General features: G+C 43.1%; 1 protein-coding gene across 1 annotated transcript in view; it reads right to left on the bottom strand.

Moving 5' to 3' along the window:
* plcb1l (phospholipase C beta 1-like) overlaps nucleotides 1–16,776 on the bottom strand; it is a 283,584-nt gene that overhangs the window by 25,842 nt on the left and 240,966 nt on the right. The window contains 10 exon segments of the mRNA XM_062044959.1: nucleotides 6,002–6,170; nucleotides 6,272–6,491; nucleotides 9,131–9,184; nucleotides 9,377–9,512; nucleotides 12,710–12,825; nucleotides 12,905–13,009; nucleotides 13,077–13,341; nucleotides 14,649–14,803; nucleotides 14,868–14,912; nucleotides 14,915–14,991. Of these exon segments, the coding sequence (XP_061900943.1) occupies nucleotides 6,002–6,170; nucleotides 6,272–6,491; nucleotides 9,131–9,184; nucleotides 9,377–9,512; nucleotides 12,710–12,825; nucleotides 12,905–13,009; nucleotides 13,077–13,341; nucleotides 14,649–14,803; nucleotides 14,868–14,912; nucleotides 14,915–14,991 (1,342 nt within the window).

The raw sequence follows: 16,776 nt of genomic DNA, 5'->3' as shown, positions 1-16,776 counted from the left end.
CGGGGCCCCCCTCTGGAGCCAGGCCCGGAGGTGGGGCACGATGGCGAGCGCCTGGTGGCCGGGCCTATCCCCATGGGGCCCGGCCGGGCACAGCCCGAAGAGGCAACGTGGGTTCCCCCTCCAATGGGCTCACCACCCATAGCAGGGGTCATAGAGGACGGGTGCGATGTGAGCTGGGCGGAAGCCGAAGGCAGGGCACTTGGCGGTCCGATCCTCAGCTACAGAAGCTAGCTCTTGGGACGTGGAACGTCACCTCGCTGGGGGGGAAGGAGCCTGAGCTAGTGGGCGAGGTGGGGAAGTTCCGACTAGACATAGTCGGACTCACTTCGACGCACAGCAAGGGCTCTGGAACCAGTTCTCTCGAGAGGGGCTGGACTCTCTTCTACTCTGGCGTTGCCGGCAGTGAGAGGCGACGGGCTGGTGTGGCAATTCTTGTTGACCCCCGGCTCAGAGCCTGCATGTTGGAGTTCAACCTGGTGGACGAGAGGGTAGCTTCCCTCCGCCTTTGGGTGGGGGGACGGGTCCTGACTGTGGTTTGCGCTTACGCGCCAAACCGCAGCTCAGAGTACCCACCCTTTTTGGATTCACTCGAGGGAGTACTTGAGAGTGCTCCCCCGGGTGATTCCCTCGTTCTACTGGGGGACTTCAACGCTCATGTTGGCAGCGACAGTGATACCTGGAGAGGCGTGATTGGGAAGAATGGCTGCCCGGATCTGAACCCGAGCGGTGTTTTGTTATTGGACTTTTGTGCCCGTCACAGATTGTCCATAACAAACACCATGTTCAAACATAAGGGTGTCCATATGTGCACTTGGCACCAGGACACCCTAGGCCGCAGTTCCATGATCGACTTTGTAGTTGTGTCGTCGGATTTGCGGCCTTATGTTTTGGACACTCGGGTGAAGAGAGGGGCGGAGCTTTCTACCGATCACCACCTGGTGGTGAGTTGGTTGCAATGGTGGGGGAGGATGCCGGACAGACCTGGCAGGCCCAAACGCATTGTGAGGGTTTGCTGGGAACGTCTGGCAGAGTCTCCTGTCAGAGTTTCAATTCCCACCTCCGGAAGAACTTTGAACATGTCACAAGGGAGGTGCTGGACATTGAGTCCGAATGGACCATGTTCCGCACCTCTATTGTCGAGGCGGCTGATTGGAGCTGTGGCCGCAAGGTAGTTGGTGCCTGTCGTGGCGGTAATCCTAGAACCCGTTGGTGGACACCGGCGGTGAGGGATGCCGTCAAGCTGAAGAAGGAGTCCTATCGGGTTCTTTTGGCTCATAGGACTCCTGAGGCAGCGGACAGGTACCGACAGGCCAAGCGGTGTGCGGCTTCGGCGGTCGCGGAGGCAAAAACTCGGACATGGGAGGAGTTCGGGGAAGCCATGGAAAACGACTTCCGGACGGCTTCGAAGCGATTCTGGACCACCATCCGCCGCCTCAGGAAGGGGAAGCAGTGCACTATCAACACCGTGTATGGTGAGGATGGTGTTCTGCTGACCTCGACTGCGGATGTTGTGGATCGGTGGAGGGAATACTTCGAAGACCTCCTCAATCCCACCAACACGTCTTCCTATGAGGAAGCAGTGCCTGGGGAATCTGTGGTGGGCTCTCCTATTTCTGGGGCTGAGGTTGCTGAAGTAGTTAAAAAGCTCCTCGGTGGCAAGGCCCCGGGGGTGGATGAGATCCGCCCGGAGTTCCTTAAGGCTCTGGATGCTGTGGGGCTGTCTTGGTTGACAAGACTCTGCAGCATCGCATGGACATCGGGGGCGGTACCTCTGGATTGGCAGACCGGGGTGGTGGTTCCTCTCTTTAAGAAGGGGAACCGGAGGGTGTGTTCTAACTATCGTGGGATCACACTCCTCAGCCTTCCCGGTAAGGTCTATTCAGGTGTGCTGGAGAGGAGGCTACGCCGGATAGTCGAACCTCGGATTCAGGAGGAACAGTGTGGTTTTCGTCCTGGTCGTGGAACTGTGGACCAGCTCTATACTCTCGGCAGGGTCCTTGAGGGTGCATGGGAGTTTGCCCAACCAGTCTACATGTGTTTTGTGGACTTGGAGAAGGCATTCGACCGTGTCCCTCGGGAAGTCCTGTGGGGAGTGCTCAGAGAGTATGGGGTATCGGACTGTCTGATTGTGGCGGTCCGCTCCCTGTATGATCAGTGCCAGAGTTTGGTCCGCATTGCCGGCAGTAAGTCGGACACGTTTCCAGTGAGGGTTGGACTCCGCCAAGGCTGCCCTCTGTCACCGATTCTGTTCATAACTTTTATGGACAGAATTTCTAGGCGCAGTCAAGGCGTTGAGGGGATCTGGTTTGGTGGCTGCAGGATTAGGTCTCTGCTTTTTGCAGATGATGTGGTCCTGATGGCTTCATCTGGCCAGGATCTTCAGCTCTCGCTGGATCGGTTCGCAGCTGAGTGTGAAGCGACTGGGATGAGAATCAGCACCTCCAAGTCCGAATCCATGGTTCTCGCCCGGAAAAGGGTGGAGTGCCATCTCCGGGTGGCGGAGGAGACCCTGCCCCAAGTGGAGGAGTTCAAGTACCTCGGAGTCTTGTTCACGAGTGAGGGAAGAGTGGATCGTGAGATCGACAGGCGGATCGGTGCGGCGTCTTCAGTAATGCGGACGCTGTATCGATCCGTTGTGGTGAAGAAGGAGCTGAGCCGGAAGGCAAAGCTCTCAATTTACCGGTCGATCTACGTTCCCATCCTCACCTATGGTCATGAGGTTTGGGTTATGACCGAAAAGACAAGATCACGGGTACAAGCGGCCGAAATGAGTTTCCTCCGCCGGGTGGCGGGGCTCTCCCTTAGAGATAGGGTGAGAAGCTCTGCCATCCGGGGGGAGCTCAAAGTAAAGCCGCTGCTCCTCCACATCGAGAGGAGCCAGATGAGGTGGTTCGGGCATCTGGTCAGGATGCCACCCGAAAGCCTCCCTAGGGAGGTGTTTAGGGCACGTCCGACCGGTAGGAGGCCACGGGGAAGACCCAGGACACGTTGGGAAGACTATGTCTCCCGGCTGGCCTGGGAACGCCTCGGGATCCCCCGGGAGGAGCTGGACGAAGTGGCTGGGGAGAGGGAAGTCTGGGATTCCCTGCTTAAGCTGCTGCCCCCGCGACCCGACCTCGGATAAGCGGAAGAAGATGGATGGATGGTTGGATGTTTTTTAACCAAGTCAATGACTTTTTAAATATAAAAAATATTTTTGAATTTTTTATTGTTTTTTTAATTATTTAAAAAAAAAAATCTGTCCTTTCTAATCCATTTTCTACCGCTTGTTACTATCGGTGTCTCCTAGCCGCTCAGGCAAATTATATTGTCTAAAAATGCATTTTCCCATTGATAACATCGCGCTCGAGCATGCGGCAAGCGCGTGCTCTTTCAGTCAATTAGTGCGCGAGGAATATATATATATATATATTTATATACTGTATATATATATATATATATACTGTATACATATATATATATATATATATATATATATACACAGCCCGGCCCCCCAATTTTTTTAACCCAATGCGGCCCCCGAGTCAAAAAGTTTTGGACCCCTGGTTTAGACTATTGTGATACTTTGCTGTCTGGCCTTGCCCAAAAGAATATCAGAAGTTTACAATTATTACAAAACTCAGCTGCCCACGTGCTGAAGAGGACCAGAGGGTGGGAGCACATTACACCAGTTTTAAAGTCACTTCATTGGCTTCCCGTCCGCTTCAGGGTCGATTTTAAAGTTCTATTATTAGTTTTTATGTCTTAATGGCCTTGCGCCTTCTCATCTATCTGACCTGCTTTTACCGTATCAACCCACGCGGATCCTGAAGTCTTCTGGCACTGGTGTTTAATTTTTATCAAATACCAAAACAAAGACCCACAGTGAGGCTGCATTTTAGCCACTATGGCCCCCACCTGTGGAACAGCCTGCCAGAGAGCCTCAGGACTGCAGAGAGCATTGAACTTTAAAAAAAAAAATTGTAAAGACAATTTCAATCAGGCTTTTTACAGATGGATTTATTATTATTTTATCATGTTATTTATATTTAAATTTTTACATGTGTTTTGTCATATATTTTGTACTGTATATATGTATACATATACATATACACACATATATATATATATATATATGTATATATACGTATATATATATATATATATATATATATATATATATATATATATATATATATATATATATATATATATATATATATATATATATATATATATATATATATATATATATATATATATATATATATATATATGCATGTGTGTATATATGTGGTATAAAGCATGTGATAAAATACATGTACATGTATGGCAGGGGTCCCCAAACTACGGCCCGCGGGCTGGCCACCCAGCATCCAAAATCCGGCCTACGGGAAGTCCCAAGTTAAAAAAAAAAGTGTTTAATTATTTTTTTTATTTTTATTTTTAAATTTTATCTTTCCTTTCTAATCCATTTTATACCGCTTGTTACTCTGTGTCTCCTAGCCGCTCAGGCAAATCATATTGTCTAAAAATGAATTTTCCCATCGATAACGTGACAATTTTAAATGTTGATGAACATCAATGTTAATTGATGTTAAATGACAAAACGGATTAACTCGCAGGAATATAAAGACAATGTATATATATGTAATATATATATATATATACAGCCCGGCCCCCGGCCAAATTTTTTTAACCCAATGTGGCCCCTGAGTCAAAAAGTTTGGGGACCCCTGATTTATGGCATTCATTTTAGTTATTCTCTAGTGTGGATGCCTCAAAGGGGGCGTTTTACCTCAAATCCCCCAATGCCATGCCATGTTTTGTTTTTGCATTGTTATTGTCAATAGTGCTGCATGTGTGTGTTTGTATGTGCGTGTGTGTGAATGCCTGCATGTTTTCTTCTCTTCTTCTATTATTGTTATTTTTTTGTCTGTTTGTCTTGTTTTGTATTGTACAGCACTTTGTGCTTGCCACTTGTCTGTGCATAAAAAGTGCTAAATAAATAAAGTTTGATTTGATTTGATTTGATTTGATAATGAAGCTTGTTGTTAGCGTCTGCTTGAATGGAGCTGACTTAGCAGGAGAATGAATCCGAGCAGAGCAAATTCATGTTTCCACAACAAACATATGCAACAACCGCAGCTGGACGAGTGTTTTTAATACGGATGACAAGTTTAGAGGGGAACTTTTTTTGGAAATGTGCCTTTTGTTCACTATATGAGAAACAAGAACACATATGTTTTTATTTTTTAGCGTTGTAGTTTGTGATTATCGGCTCGTTCTTGGTGTCTAGCAATTCAGCTAATGGGATCAATCCATTCTCCCTCTAAATCACTCTAAAAATGCATCCAGAACCGCTAACAATACTTCATTTACGTTCCGTAACCTGTTTAATAACCAAGCTGTAGCGACATTGTTATTTTAAGAGCGAACACCGAGGAACTGTTTGTAGCGTAGTAACACATCCCCTTGCGACAGCATTAGCCCTAAGATAGCTTTTGTGTCAACATCTGAATATCTTTTAAGTTTGTAATGCTCAACAATGTGATAGGACACTAATCTGTGCTGACTGAAAAACATGAACAACAGCTCAGAGAGTACAGGGCCTTTTCTGTTGCTGGTCTCAAACTCTGGAACAATCTCCCTCCCCATGTGAGACAGGCCCCTTCTTTGGCTACATTTAAGAGCCTTTTTAAAACCCATTTTTACACACTGGCTTTTAACCCAGCACGAGACTTTGAACTATTTTTACTTTTGAACCGCCTTTTATCGGATTGTTCTTTAGATAATGTTTTTTTATCTGATCTTTTGTTTAATATATTTTACTTCTACTTTAAATGATATGTTTTAGTCTGTCCTTTGCCCGTACTTTTCAGTTTTTATTTGTTTTTTGTTTTTGGTGTACAGCCCTTTGTTTATTAACTGTGGTTGTTTTTAAAGGGCTTTATGAATAAAGTTGGTATGGTATGGTATGGTACATAAATTGAAAAGAAAGTATGAAATACATTTTATGGACCTGCTTGATGTGTTCCCTCTTCTGATACTTCTCGCTGTAATACTGCTCTTGGCGCAGCGTGAGGAGCTGCTGCTGCTGCTGCTCCTTCAACTCCGACACACGCAGGCTGCAGTCCTGGTCCAGCTCGCTCAGCTCCCGGTCCAGCGCGGACAACGACTGCTCTGACCGGCTGGATGGACACATTCATAAAAAAACATACTTTTAGTGTACTGATACACCAACAGAACTCACAGTTTTCATGGGTATGAAGAGTTAAGGAGCGTCACCTACCTTTTCTTACCATCTCGTTTGTGGCTCTTTTGCAGGGCCGAGCGGCGGCGCTGGTGCTGGCTCTGGAGCTCGGAGGCGCGGGCCGTGTGCTCCTTAATAAGCTCGCCGGTCTTGCGGTGATGTTTGCGCACCAGCTCCTTCATCTCCTTGTACTGCTTTCGCTGCTCACGCACAAAGCCTTTCTGCTGCTTCAGCTCCTCCACAGTCTGAGCTTCCAGTTCTAAACAAACAATGACAGCAAAACAAAAATGATCATGTATAATCAATGTCCACTCCTGATTAACATTTTAAGACCGGTTGACAAATTGCAAGAAATTACATTTTCCACTGTTGGATCTTAAAGGGCACCTACTATGCAAAACCAACTTTTCTTACCTATTGGTACCTGTTTTTGGGTATTTGGGATCCGCATAAGTTCTGAAAATTTGACATCAAACCATGTAGGCATGACGGGGATATTTATAAAACAATCTTGCCTTCCTTTATACTTCCTTCAGATGAGCTGTTTGGAATTTGCCAAACTTGTGACGTTTTTCCCCACATGTGATGTCAGCGGATATCTCCATATATGGTAAAGAGCTTTGTGCGGGTCCGCCATTATAGTACGGCGTTGTAGTTAATAAGCTTCTTCTTTTTCTCTATCCTCTTGTTGTGAGGCAAACTGGCTCAGCTGTTGCAAACTTTTTTTCTAACCTGGGGGATGGCGTGGCACGGTTGGGAGAGTGGTAGTGCCAGCAACCTGAGGGTTCCTGGTTCGATCCCCACCTTTACCAACTTTGTCACGTCCGTTGTGTCCTTGAGCAAGACACTCCACCCTTGCTCCTGATGGGTGGTGGTTAGTGCCTTGCGTAGTAGCTTCCGCCATCAGTGTGTGAATGTGTGTGTGAATGGGTGAATGTGGAAATAGTGTCAAAGCGATTTGTGTACCTTGAAGTAGGGCTGGGCGATATGGTATTTTTAATATCTCAATATTTTTAGGCCATGTCACGATACACGATATATATCTCGATATTTTGCCTTAGCCTTGAATGAACACTTGATGCATATAATCACAGCAGTATGATGATTCTATGTGTCTACATTAAAACATTCTTGTTCATACTGCATTAATATATGCTCATTTTAAACTTTCATGCAGAGAGGGAAATCACAACTAAGTCAATTGACCAAAACTGTATTTATTAAACAGTTATTAAGCGGTGGCACAAACATTGATGTCATTTCAAAACAGAAAGTGCAAGATTGTCAGAGACATTTTAAAACAAGCTATGAGTGCACTTTTGTGCATTATGTCACTAAGATGACATATCAAAACAACACTAAATTAAAGTGCACTTTTTGTACAGAACGCCACTACAATAGTTTAAAACAAATTAAGTGCACTTTTGTGTATGATGTCACACAAGATATTTCAATAACTGTCAAATAAAAATGAGCTGCATAATAGGAAATCAAATAGTGTATGTCCTTCGCTATGTGGTAGGTTCCTGCGGACGTTATCTCCTTCTGTTGTTGACTTTTTTTTTCATACAGTGTTGATGTGGAAATGGTTTCCCATGCATTTTGTTGGGTGTGGCACCGAACGGAGATGTTGACATGCAGAGTTTCAAGCACTCCTTATTCTCTAGCAGGTGATTTTTCAAATGATGCTACATATTAGCAGTAATGCTACTTTTTGTAGCAACGCTTTTGCCCCACACTTGACATATTACGGTTGTCTGTTCAACATATTCCCGCTTGAAGCCAAACCACCGCCAGACGAATTAAATCTTCCTCAATTTGTTACCAGAGTCGCATCTTCTTTCTCTCGTATTACCACTCGCACCACAGCTAACGTTACCCATGCTGCTACCTCTCTGCTCAGCGAGGGCGTATACGTACTGTATGTGACGTATGTAAGAAGGTGCGCTTGTTTTAATGTCTCTGTGAGAAGGAGAGACAACAAAGAGACTCGAATATCACGATATAGTCATTTTCTATATCGCACAGAGACAAACACGCGATATATCGAGACAAGTGTTGTAAATTAGCTTTGGCTACAAACACTGTGATGCATGCATCGGATAACTGTTTCAGATGTCTATGTTTTTGTATCTGTCCCTATTTCAAATAAACCTCTATATATCGATATATCGCCCAGCCCTACCTTGAAGGTAGCAAAGCGATATACAAGTATAACCCATTTACCACATAACCCATTTAACCTTTATTCAAATACAAAGTAACATATACTGTAGGTCTTACTTATATCTGTCAGAGTCCATGTCAGAGCTAAAAAGTACAACATGGCTGACCGCCCACAAAATGGAGCATCAGATGGTCAGAAAGCCGCTGTAAAAAGACTGTCTGTAAAACCTAATCGAGGAAGAATTTATGACCCCTTTGGAAGGTTTTAAGTAGTGTTTTAAAATGCAAAAAAAAGAAAAGGAGTGAGGCAGCAAAAACATGTTGAAAAAGCAATTTATTGCAAACAAGCATTAACTGAAATAGGCTGTCCCCCTATTCAACATCCAATAAACAAAATTTGGGGATTGATGGCAAGGGAAGTTTACAAAATGATCAGTTCCAGACAGCGGATGTCCACCCTGCAGCTCTCTTTACACTGATGCCAAGCATACTCAAACCAAATTTTGAGGTGGTTAACTTTTGATCATCTGATGAACAGCCTATTTCAGTTCATTGGTTGTTTGCATGTTGCGGCTTAATCCATTTTTTTAATGTCTCACTTCTATTTCTTTTTTTGCATTTTGAATCTTTACTGAGAGAGCCGTCTCAAGATCCAACAGTGCAGCATGTACTATCTTGCAATTTTTCAACTGGCCAGGAGTGTACAGTATATTGCATGTGTCTCAACCTTACCTGTGAGCACGCTCTGGATGATGTCCTCCGTCTTCACTGCAGGTTTGAGAGGGCCTGGACAGCAGAAAACATGTAACTTGATGCATTTGCTTATTCTGAATGGAACATAAACAGTAACATTCAAAAGTTTACACACACTTCCCGATGCTAATGAATGATAACCTATCTCAATATTAGAAGTATTACTAGTATTATTACTAGTATTAATGACACAAAATAGTGACTATGCATGTTTCATGGAAGTACCTGCAGATTGAGGCTGATGGCCGACCAGCGACGGGGGTTTGGGGGCAATGGGGATGAGGCTCAGTCCGTTCTCTGCAGGCAACACAACTCTCAAGTCCACCTTAGAGTCTAACGGGGGGTCGCTGCCAGCCTCCACCTGTCAATTACATCAAGGCACTAATCAAACCAGCAAAATACTCAATTTATTGGTTAAATGGAAAACTTGCAAACAAAGGAGAGGTCGTTACACTCCATCATTTTCAACTGTCCCTTTAAAAAAGCTTGGATTACATTACAACAAAGAACAAAACTTTCCTCCAGAGGTCTTTGACAAATATTCTGATGTGTTTGAGTGTTCCAGAACACTCTGTAGACACAGCGCCTGTAACCAACTCTCTGCAACGACATCCTCTGCACGTATTTATCCATCCAAGTGACTTATTTCCTCCCGTCACTTTATTTAAACCCCAACGCTGAGCTCTGCCCTTTTAGAGCAATGATGCTTACTTGGAGACGGTTGCCATGGCCACAGACGGGAAGGCGGATCTTATGTTAGAATGCCAGATCAGTTAAATGGACACCCATTTGAGGAATAATTCTCAGCCTTTCAGTTTTATTTTGAAAAGTGGTGTTTACATGATTTTGTTTATTTTAGCACATACTGCAGTATATACAGTATGTGCTTATATTTAGAAAACTAGCAGTTATAGTTTGCCTTGATGCAACCGAATAGGAAGGTTGCATATGACGTCACATCTGTTTTTCTTCTTCGCGGCTTAATTTACACAATGCTCAAGCAACGTGAGCATAGCGTTAAAACAAGTGAGAGTGAGCAGAGTTTGATCAGAAAATGCTGTATTGCTCTTCTGTTCTTGGGTGTTACAGTCATTCAAATAGAGAGAAGTTTTTTTTTGTTTTTTTTTTGTCATAAAAAAATACAATCATGTGTGCTTATGGACTGTATCCCTGCAGACTGTATTGATCTATATTGATACAGTATATAATGTAGGAACCAGAAATATTAATAACAGAAAGAAACAACCCTTTTGTGCAAATGAGTGTGAATGAGTGTAAATGGGGGAGGGAGGTTTTTTGGGTTGGTGCACTAATTGTAAGTGTATCTTGTGTTTTTTATGTTGATTTAATACAAAAAATATATATATATATCTTTTTTTAATTTCTTGTGCGGCCCGGTACCAATGAATCCACGGACCGGTAACGAGCCGCGGCCCGGTGGTTGGGGGCCACTGCGTTATATGACGCATAAATAAACAACTGAGAACGTGCCTGGTATGTTAACGTAACATATTATTAAAGATTAAAGATTAAAGTACCAATGATTGTCACACACACACTAGATAGATGTGGTGAAATTTGTCCTCTGCATTTGACCCATCCCCTTGGGGAGCAGTGGGCAGCAGCGGCGCCGCGCCCGGGAATCATTTTGGTGATTTAACCCCCAACTCCAACCCTTGATGCTGAGTGCCAAGCAGGGAGGTTATGGGTCCCATTTTCATAGTCTTTGGTATGACTCGGCTGGGATTTGAACTCCGACCTACCGATCTCAGGGCGGACACTCTAACCACTAGGCCGGTAAGAGTCATTCAAATAACTACAACATATAGAACATGCTATACGTTTACCAAACAATCTGTCACTCCTAATCGCTAAATCCGATGAAATCTTATACATCTAGTCTCTTACGTGAATGAGCTAAATAATATTATTTGATATTGTACGGTAATGTGTTAATAATTTCACATATAAGTCGCTCTTGAGTATAAGTCGCACCCCCGGCCAAACTATGAAAAAAACTGCGATTTATAGTCCGAAAAATACGGCATATAAGTAATTTTATTTTGAAAAAGTTTGTAGTTACAGACTGTCTAGCCACACCTGATAATGTGAAGGTTTGAATGTTTTTTGTTTTTGGAAAGCAGTGTTTTTTCTTAGTTAATAGATACAGATTGTCTAGACACAACTGAGTAGTGTGAACTTCGGAAGGTTTTATTTTGAAAAGCGGCGTTAGATGCGACCAATTTTAGCTTATAGTGCAGTATGCAAGTGCTTTTATTTTGAATTAGTCTACACAGTTGAGGACCAACCAAACAGTGTCTGATGCAGTATACAAGTGTTTTTATTTTGAAAGATAGTAGCTACAGTCTAGATCAGTGGTTCTTAACCTTGTTGGAGGTATCGAACCCCACCAGTTTCATATGCGCATTCACCGAACCCTTCTTTAGTGAAAAATAAAATGTTGTTTTTTTCCAAATTCAAGACAAAGTTATATGTTTTTGGTAACACTTTAGTATGGGGAACATATTCTTAGTAACAAATACTTAATTTAGAGTTATTTGGTTAGGGTTAGGGTTAGAGGGATAGGGTTATAATAAGGCCATGCCGAATAAGGCATTAATAAGTACTTAATAATGACTAGTTAAGAGCCAATATGTTACTAATTTGCATGTTAATAAGCAACTAATTAATGGTGAATATGTTCCCCATACTAAAGTGATACAATTTTTCTTTACTGGTGCACAAAATGAACCGTGCATGAACATCACCTTGTTCAAAGAACAAAACCAACGCAGTGCATAAACTCACAACAAATTACACACCTGCAAATAAGTGTGACTTCTGCTGTTGCCGTATCCGTAATAAGCCGATAGGGAGAAGTTTTTATTTACACGATGAGTCGGGTGTGTCTTGACCTCCGCCGAACCCCTGAGCCCGACTCACCGAACCCCTAGGGTTCGATCGAACCCAGGTTAAGAACCACTGGTCTAGATGCAACGGGGGCTGCACAATGGCAGAGGGGTTAGTGCGTCTGCCTCACAATATGAAGGTCCTGGGTTCGATCCTGTGCTCGGGATCTTTCTGTGTGGAGTTTGCATGTTCTGCCCATGACTGTATGGCTTCCTCCCACCTCCAAAGACATGCACCTGGGGATAGGTTGATTGGCAACACTTTGGCCCTAGTGTGTGAATGTTGTCTGTGATGAGGTGGCGACTTGTCCAGGGTCTACCCTGCCTTCCGCCCAAATGCAGCTGAGATTGGCTCCAGCACTCCCCCCCGAACGGGACAAGCGGTAGAAAATGGATGGATGGATAGATGCAACGGAGTAGTGTGACGTTTGGAAGGTTTTACTTTCAAAATTAGATGCAACCAATTTTAGCATGTAGTGCAGCACACAGACGCTTTTATTTTGGTCGTAACAGTTTGACTAGATGCACCTGCTTAGTGTGAAGTATTGGAAAATAAGATCTAATTTTGAAAAGCAATATTGAAGTGTATAATTGTTTGTCCATCTTCCTGTTTGTAAATCATCTTCCCACACAAATACAGTACACTCACCTCTTTGTCGGCCTCCTCATCTCCGCCCTCCTCCAGGGTGAGCGCCGCCAGCTGATTGGCTCTCTGCTCCATCAGGTTGACGTAGCGGATGGGGTTGGACAAAGCCTCAATGACGTCTGGCAGTGGAAGACAAAGACGATGAGTTTGTGTTAGTTTTGTAATCAGCCTGAAAAGATCTGGGGAGTGCTAGGTCACCTGCGAATGTGTCCGGGACGTAATCTTTGACTTCCACATAGACGAAGAGTGCGGGCAACGTGAGGGACTGGTTCTTCTCATTCCTTAGGTTGATGTAATGATAGCCTGTAATGAAGGTGAGAAGACATCATGACATGTCTCCATCTTTGAAAGGATAAGACCGGCGCGTCACCTGGACGAATGGCCGACACAGGGATGATTCGGTGTCCAATGAACTTTCCTCCCTCTTCGAACACGGCGATCCTCAAAGACGCCAACGTTGGGAGGACCACCTTCTTGAAGACGATGGCCTCCTCCTCCCAGACGGGGTTGACGCCGTTGCTCTGAGACGTTTTGGTCTTGAAGGCCTTCCTCTTGGTGTCCACGGGTAGTCCGAACATGTCGATCTCTACGTAGGTGCCCACTTTCTTATCGGAGAGGAACTGACCCGAGATGATCTGGAGGGAAAAGGCAAGCGTTGATGGACTAGTACTCGTTCCTCGGTTTTGGGTCTCAGGAATGAATTGGCTTCACATTGTTTCTCACAAGGAAAATTGCTTCAGTTTCTGTACAATTTGGTATTCGTTGAACCTTTTGGAATGGATTACTAACAAAAATCGAGGTACAAGTGAACTGTTTGTCACTCACGGGCTCGGGGGCATTGGGTTCCGGGGCAGGATCATTGCCCCGTCGGCTTTTGTATGTGTATGTTTATATACGTGTATATGTGTGTTTTTGTATGTTTGTAATTAAAGTTTTTAATTCATTTTTATTTTTTGTTGGGGGCTGGTGTCGGCCTAGAAGCCTGCTTGCCCCACAAGGGTCGGCAACCCAGGCTGCCTCGGCCGGGGGGCGTGTCTGAGGCCTCTGGGTCCCGCTGCTGGCTGGCCTCCCTGCGTGGAGCTGCTGGTGGTGCCTTGTTCCCTGGGCATCGCACCTGCTGTTTTGGATTGGACTTTCTGTGTGACTGGGGCCGTACGTTGGCTCCCGCACATTCTGGGAGACAAATATATTGTACATACAAACACACATACATACAGTACATACGCACATACATTAGGTACATACGCAAGCACATTCATACATACATACAAACACACTCGGTACATACATCTACACGCACATTTACTGTACAAACATACATACATACTGTAACTGTACATACACATGGACACGTACATAATCATGTTTCATCAAACATAAACTGGGTTAAAACACGGCACATTGCTAAAGCTCCACATTTTTACCATAACAATCTATAAGGTTGATATAGTCCGTTTCTCTTTCTTCACCCCTCTTTATCTGCTTTCTTTTGTAATTATTATTATTTATTATTAATAGTGTTATTTCTATTAATATTACTATTGCTCAATTTGTAGTGCAATAATGTTCATTGTCATTTTTGTGTTATTACTATCTACTTAATTAACTGGTTCCTTGATATCAATTTTGGAATGATATTTGTATATATCCTATTTGCTGATGTTGTTTTGTTGGTGTTGTTTTTGTTGTCTCTCTCTGTTTAATCCTCCTCTTCTCCCTACAATGTCCCCTCCGTCTTCTTTTTTACCCTTCTTTCTATCCCCTCCTATACATTTAATAAAGTCCAATACAAATAAGGCAACAAGAGATTTATCCCACTTCTATTTTGTAAAGAAAAAATCTGTACAGCATATATGGGCATCTACATCAACAATATGATTTGACTGAGTGGCTGGACAGGGCATGTAAAAAAACAACAACTATTGTCGTAGCGTGAACATACTTTCACAGAGAGCGTGTTTGCTACAATTCCATCGACAGTGTTCTCGGTGAACGGATCAAAGTGCTTGTCCGGCCGCCTCATGAACTCCGGTTTGAGCCGAAACCCGCTCTTGCCGTTGTACTCATACATGCCCAGGTTGAGCTGCATGGACAGATCTGTGAAAAAAGCATACATTATGTTGTTATTCTTACATATCTAAGATGACATTGACCTTTTTACCGATGGTCTGGAAGTTGAGCGCCACCAGCTGACAGCCGGTGTTCAGAAGAGCTGAGGGGTTGTAGTTGACGAATCCACCCGGGTCCCTTTAGGGTAAATCCTGCTTAGCTGCAATTTGTTGTATCTGACGCAATCAGGCTAAGGATGGCACTGCTCTACAGCTACTTTGTGTTAGCTGACCTATAACTTCGAGCCATGGGAGTCCAGCTGAAGTGTTGCAAAATATATTATAACTTCATCACAATTGAAGACAGAGAGACTATTTTTGGCCTACGTCCATGTCTAAAGTAGAGTTACAAACACACAAAACTTGAGACCTGTGTTCTTTGTACTAGAAAATATCGGACAGTTTTTGCGATTTATTGAAGTCGTATGCAATTCTGTGAAAAATTTAATCTAGTGCCGTTTGGCTGTATTTTAACGTAAATTAAAATAAATAATAAAATAATTCTGATATTACGACCTGTGAGGCAACTTTTTTTACGTGAAATCGTAGCGCTGAGATGTCGTTACTTAGCTAAAATGACATTGGCTATGTTCACAAAGCAGGCTATTACAACTTTTCATGTACCCGTAGTTGTTTACGTTACAAAAATGCGATGTCTGATATAAACGGAGTGATAGTGCCCAGTCAATATGTGTCCGTCATATCAGACACATATCGGATTTATGACCAGATACGAAAGGAGAATAGTATTTGCACTGTTCACACTGCGGTTGTACGGTATACCGGTACTAATAAAGTATATTGAGTTAAAACGATACTATACTGCCTTGGAAAATACTGGTGGGTTTTTTTCCGCTGCAGTGCAGCGGTGACGTCAGAGCCATGGCGCATGTAAGTGTGTCAGCACGCACACACAAATCGCATACAAGCAGAAACAGAATTGAGGAAGAATGGTATACATGGCAATTCTACTGTTTATAAAGAGGGTGCGTGAAGCGCTATATGGAGGTATTTGGCCTTCAAATGATCGATAAAGGTGACACATCAAACATGCCCCGCCAAAGGGTGCAATACAGTATTACCACCTTTGCTTCAAACTAGGTAAACATGACAAATATCAAATTTAGGTAAACATAACAAATATTCAGATCTGCACAAAGAGTTTTAAGAGTGGCAGGTAATGTAGTTAACTACCGGTAGCTCCCCTGCTGTGCACATGTAGGCGTGCACACAGCTGGTTGGCTTGTTGCCAATTATTAGCCAGTCCAAACCGCCCAAGTAAGCCAAATTAATACATTTAGTTAGAAATTCCTACTATTTGTGTTTTATCTTTAACAATGTGTGTTCTACTTGCATGTTACATGTTGTATCTGTATAGTTTTAGCCATAGTATTGTTTTCAGTATTTACTAATTATCATATTTGTCTTCAAGCAGAGACCAAGAGTGGCAACCATTAATCATTAAACATTTATTACAATGTCCGTAAAGCTTTCTATTATATTCTAACCAAAACTTAGATTATGGCAGGCTTCATGCAATATGTAAATTGTAAATTGTTCCTTGAGTGCAAGACAAAAAAGATAGTGTGTTTAATGTCTTTTAATTTCAATCTTCTAAAATTCTTAAAGTATCAATATACTATACATTTTGGTACCGGTACCAAAATATAGGTATCGGGACAAACCCAAGTTCATACTGACATTAAAAATCTGATCCATGTCAGACCTGGGCAAAAAAAATAGGAATTGACCTGCAGTGTGAACATAGTTAAAGAGCTAATCAGACTGAGGACTACAATGCTAATACCATAGTCGAGGATGTCGTACAAGTAAGTTTTTGCATCGTCTGATATTTCTATGTAGAAATGTTAAATAAATCAGTATTAATAAAAAAAAAATATATATATAAAATATTTGTTCTAAAACAATATAAACATCTATGTAATGCTGGATAAAATAAAA

The sequence above is a fragment of the Entelurus aequoreus genome, linkage group LG04 (assembly GCF_033978785.1).
Source record: "Entelurus aequoreus isolate RoL-2023_Sb linkage group LG04, RoL_Eaeq_v1.1, whole genome shotgun sequence".
Lineage (NCBI taxonomy): Eukaryota > Metazoa > Chordata > Actinopteri > Syngnathiformes > Syngnathidae > Entelurus > Entelurus aequoreus.
The sequence above is the reverse complement of the archived record's forward strand: the minus strand, read 5'-3'. Positions and strand labels throughout refer to the sequence as shown.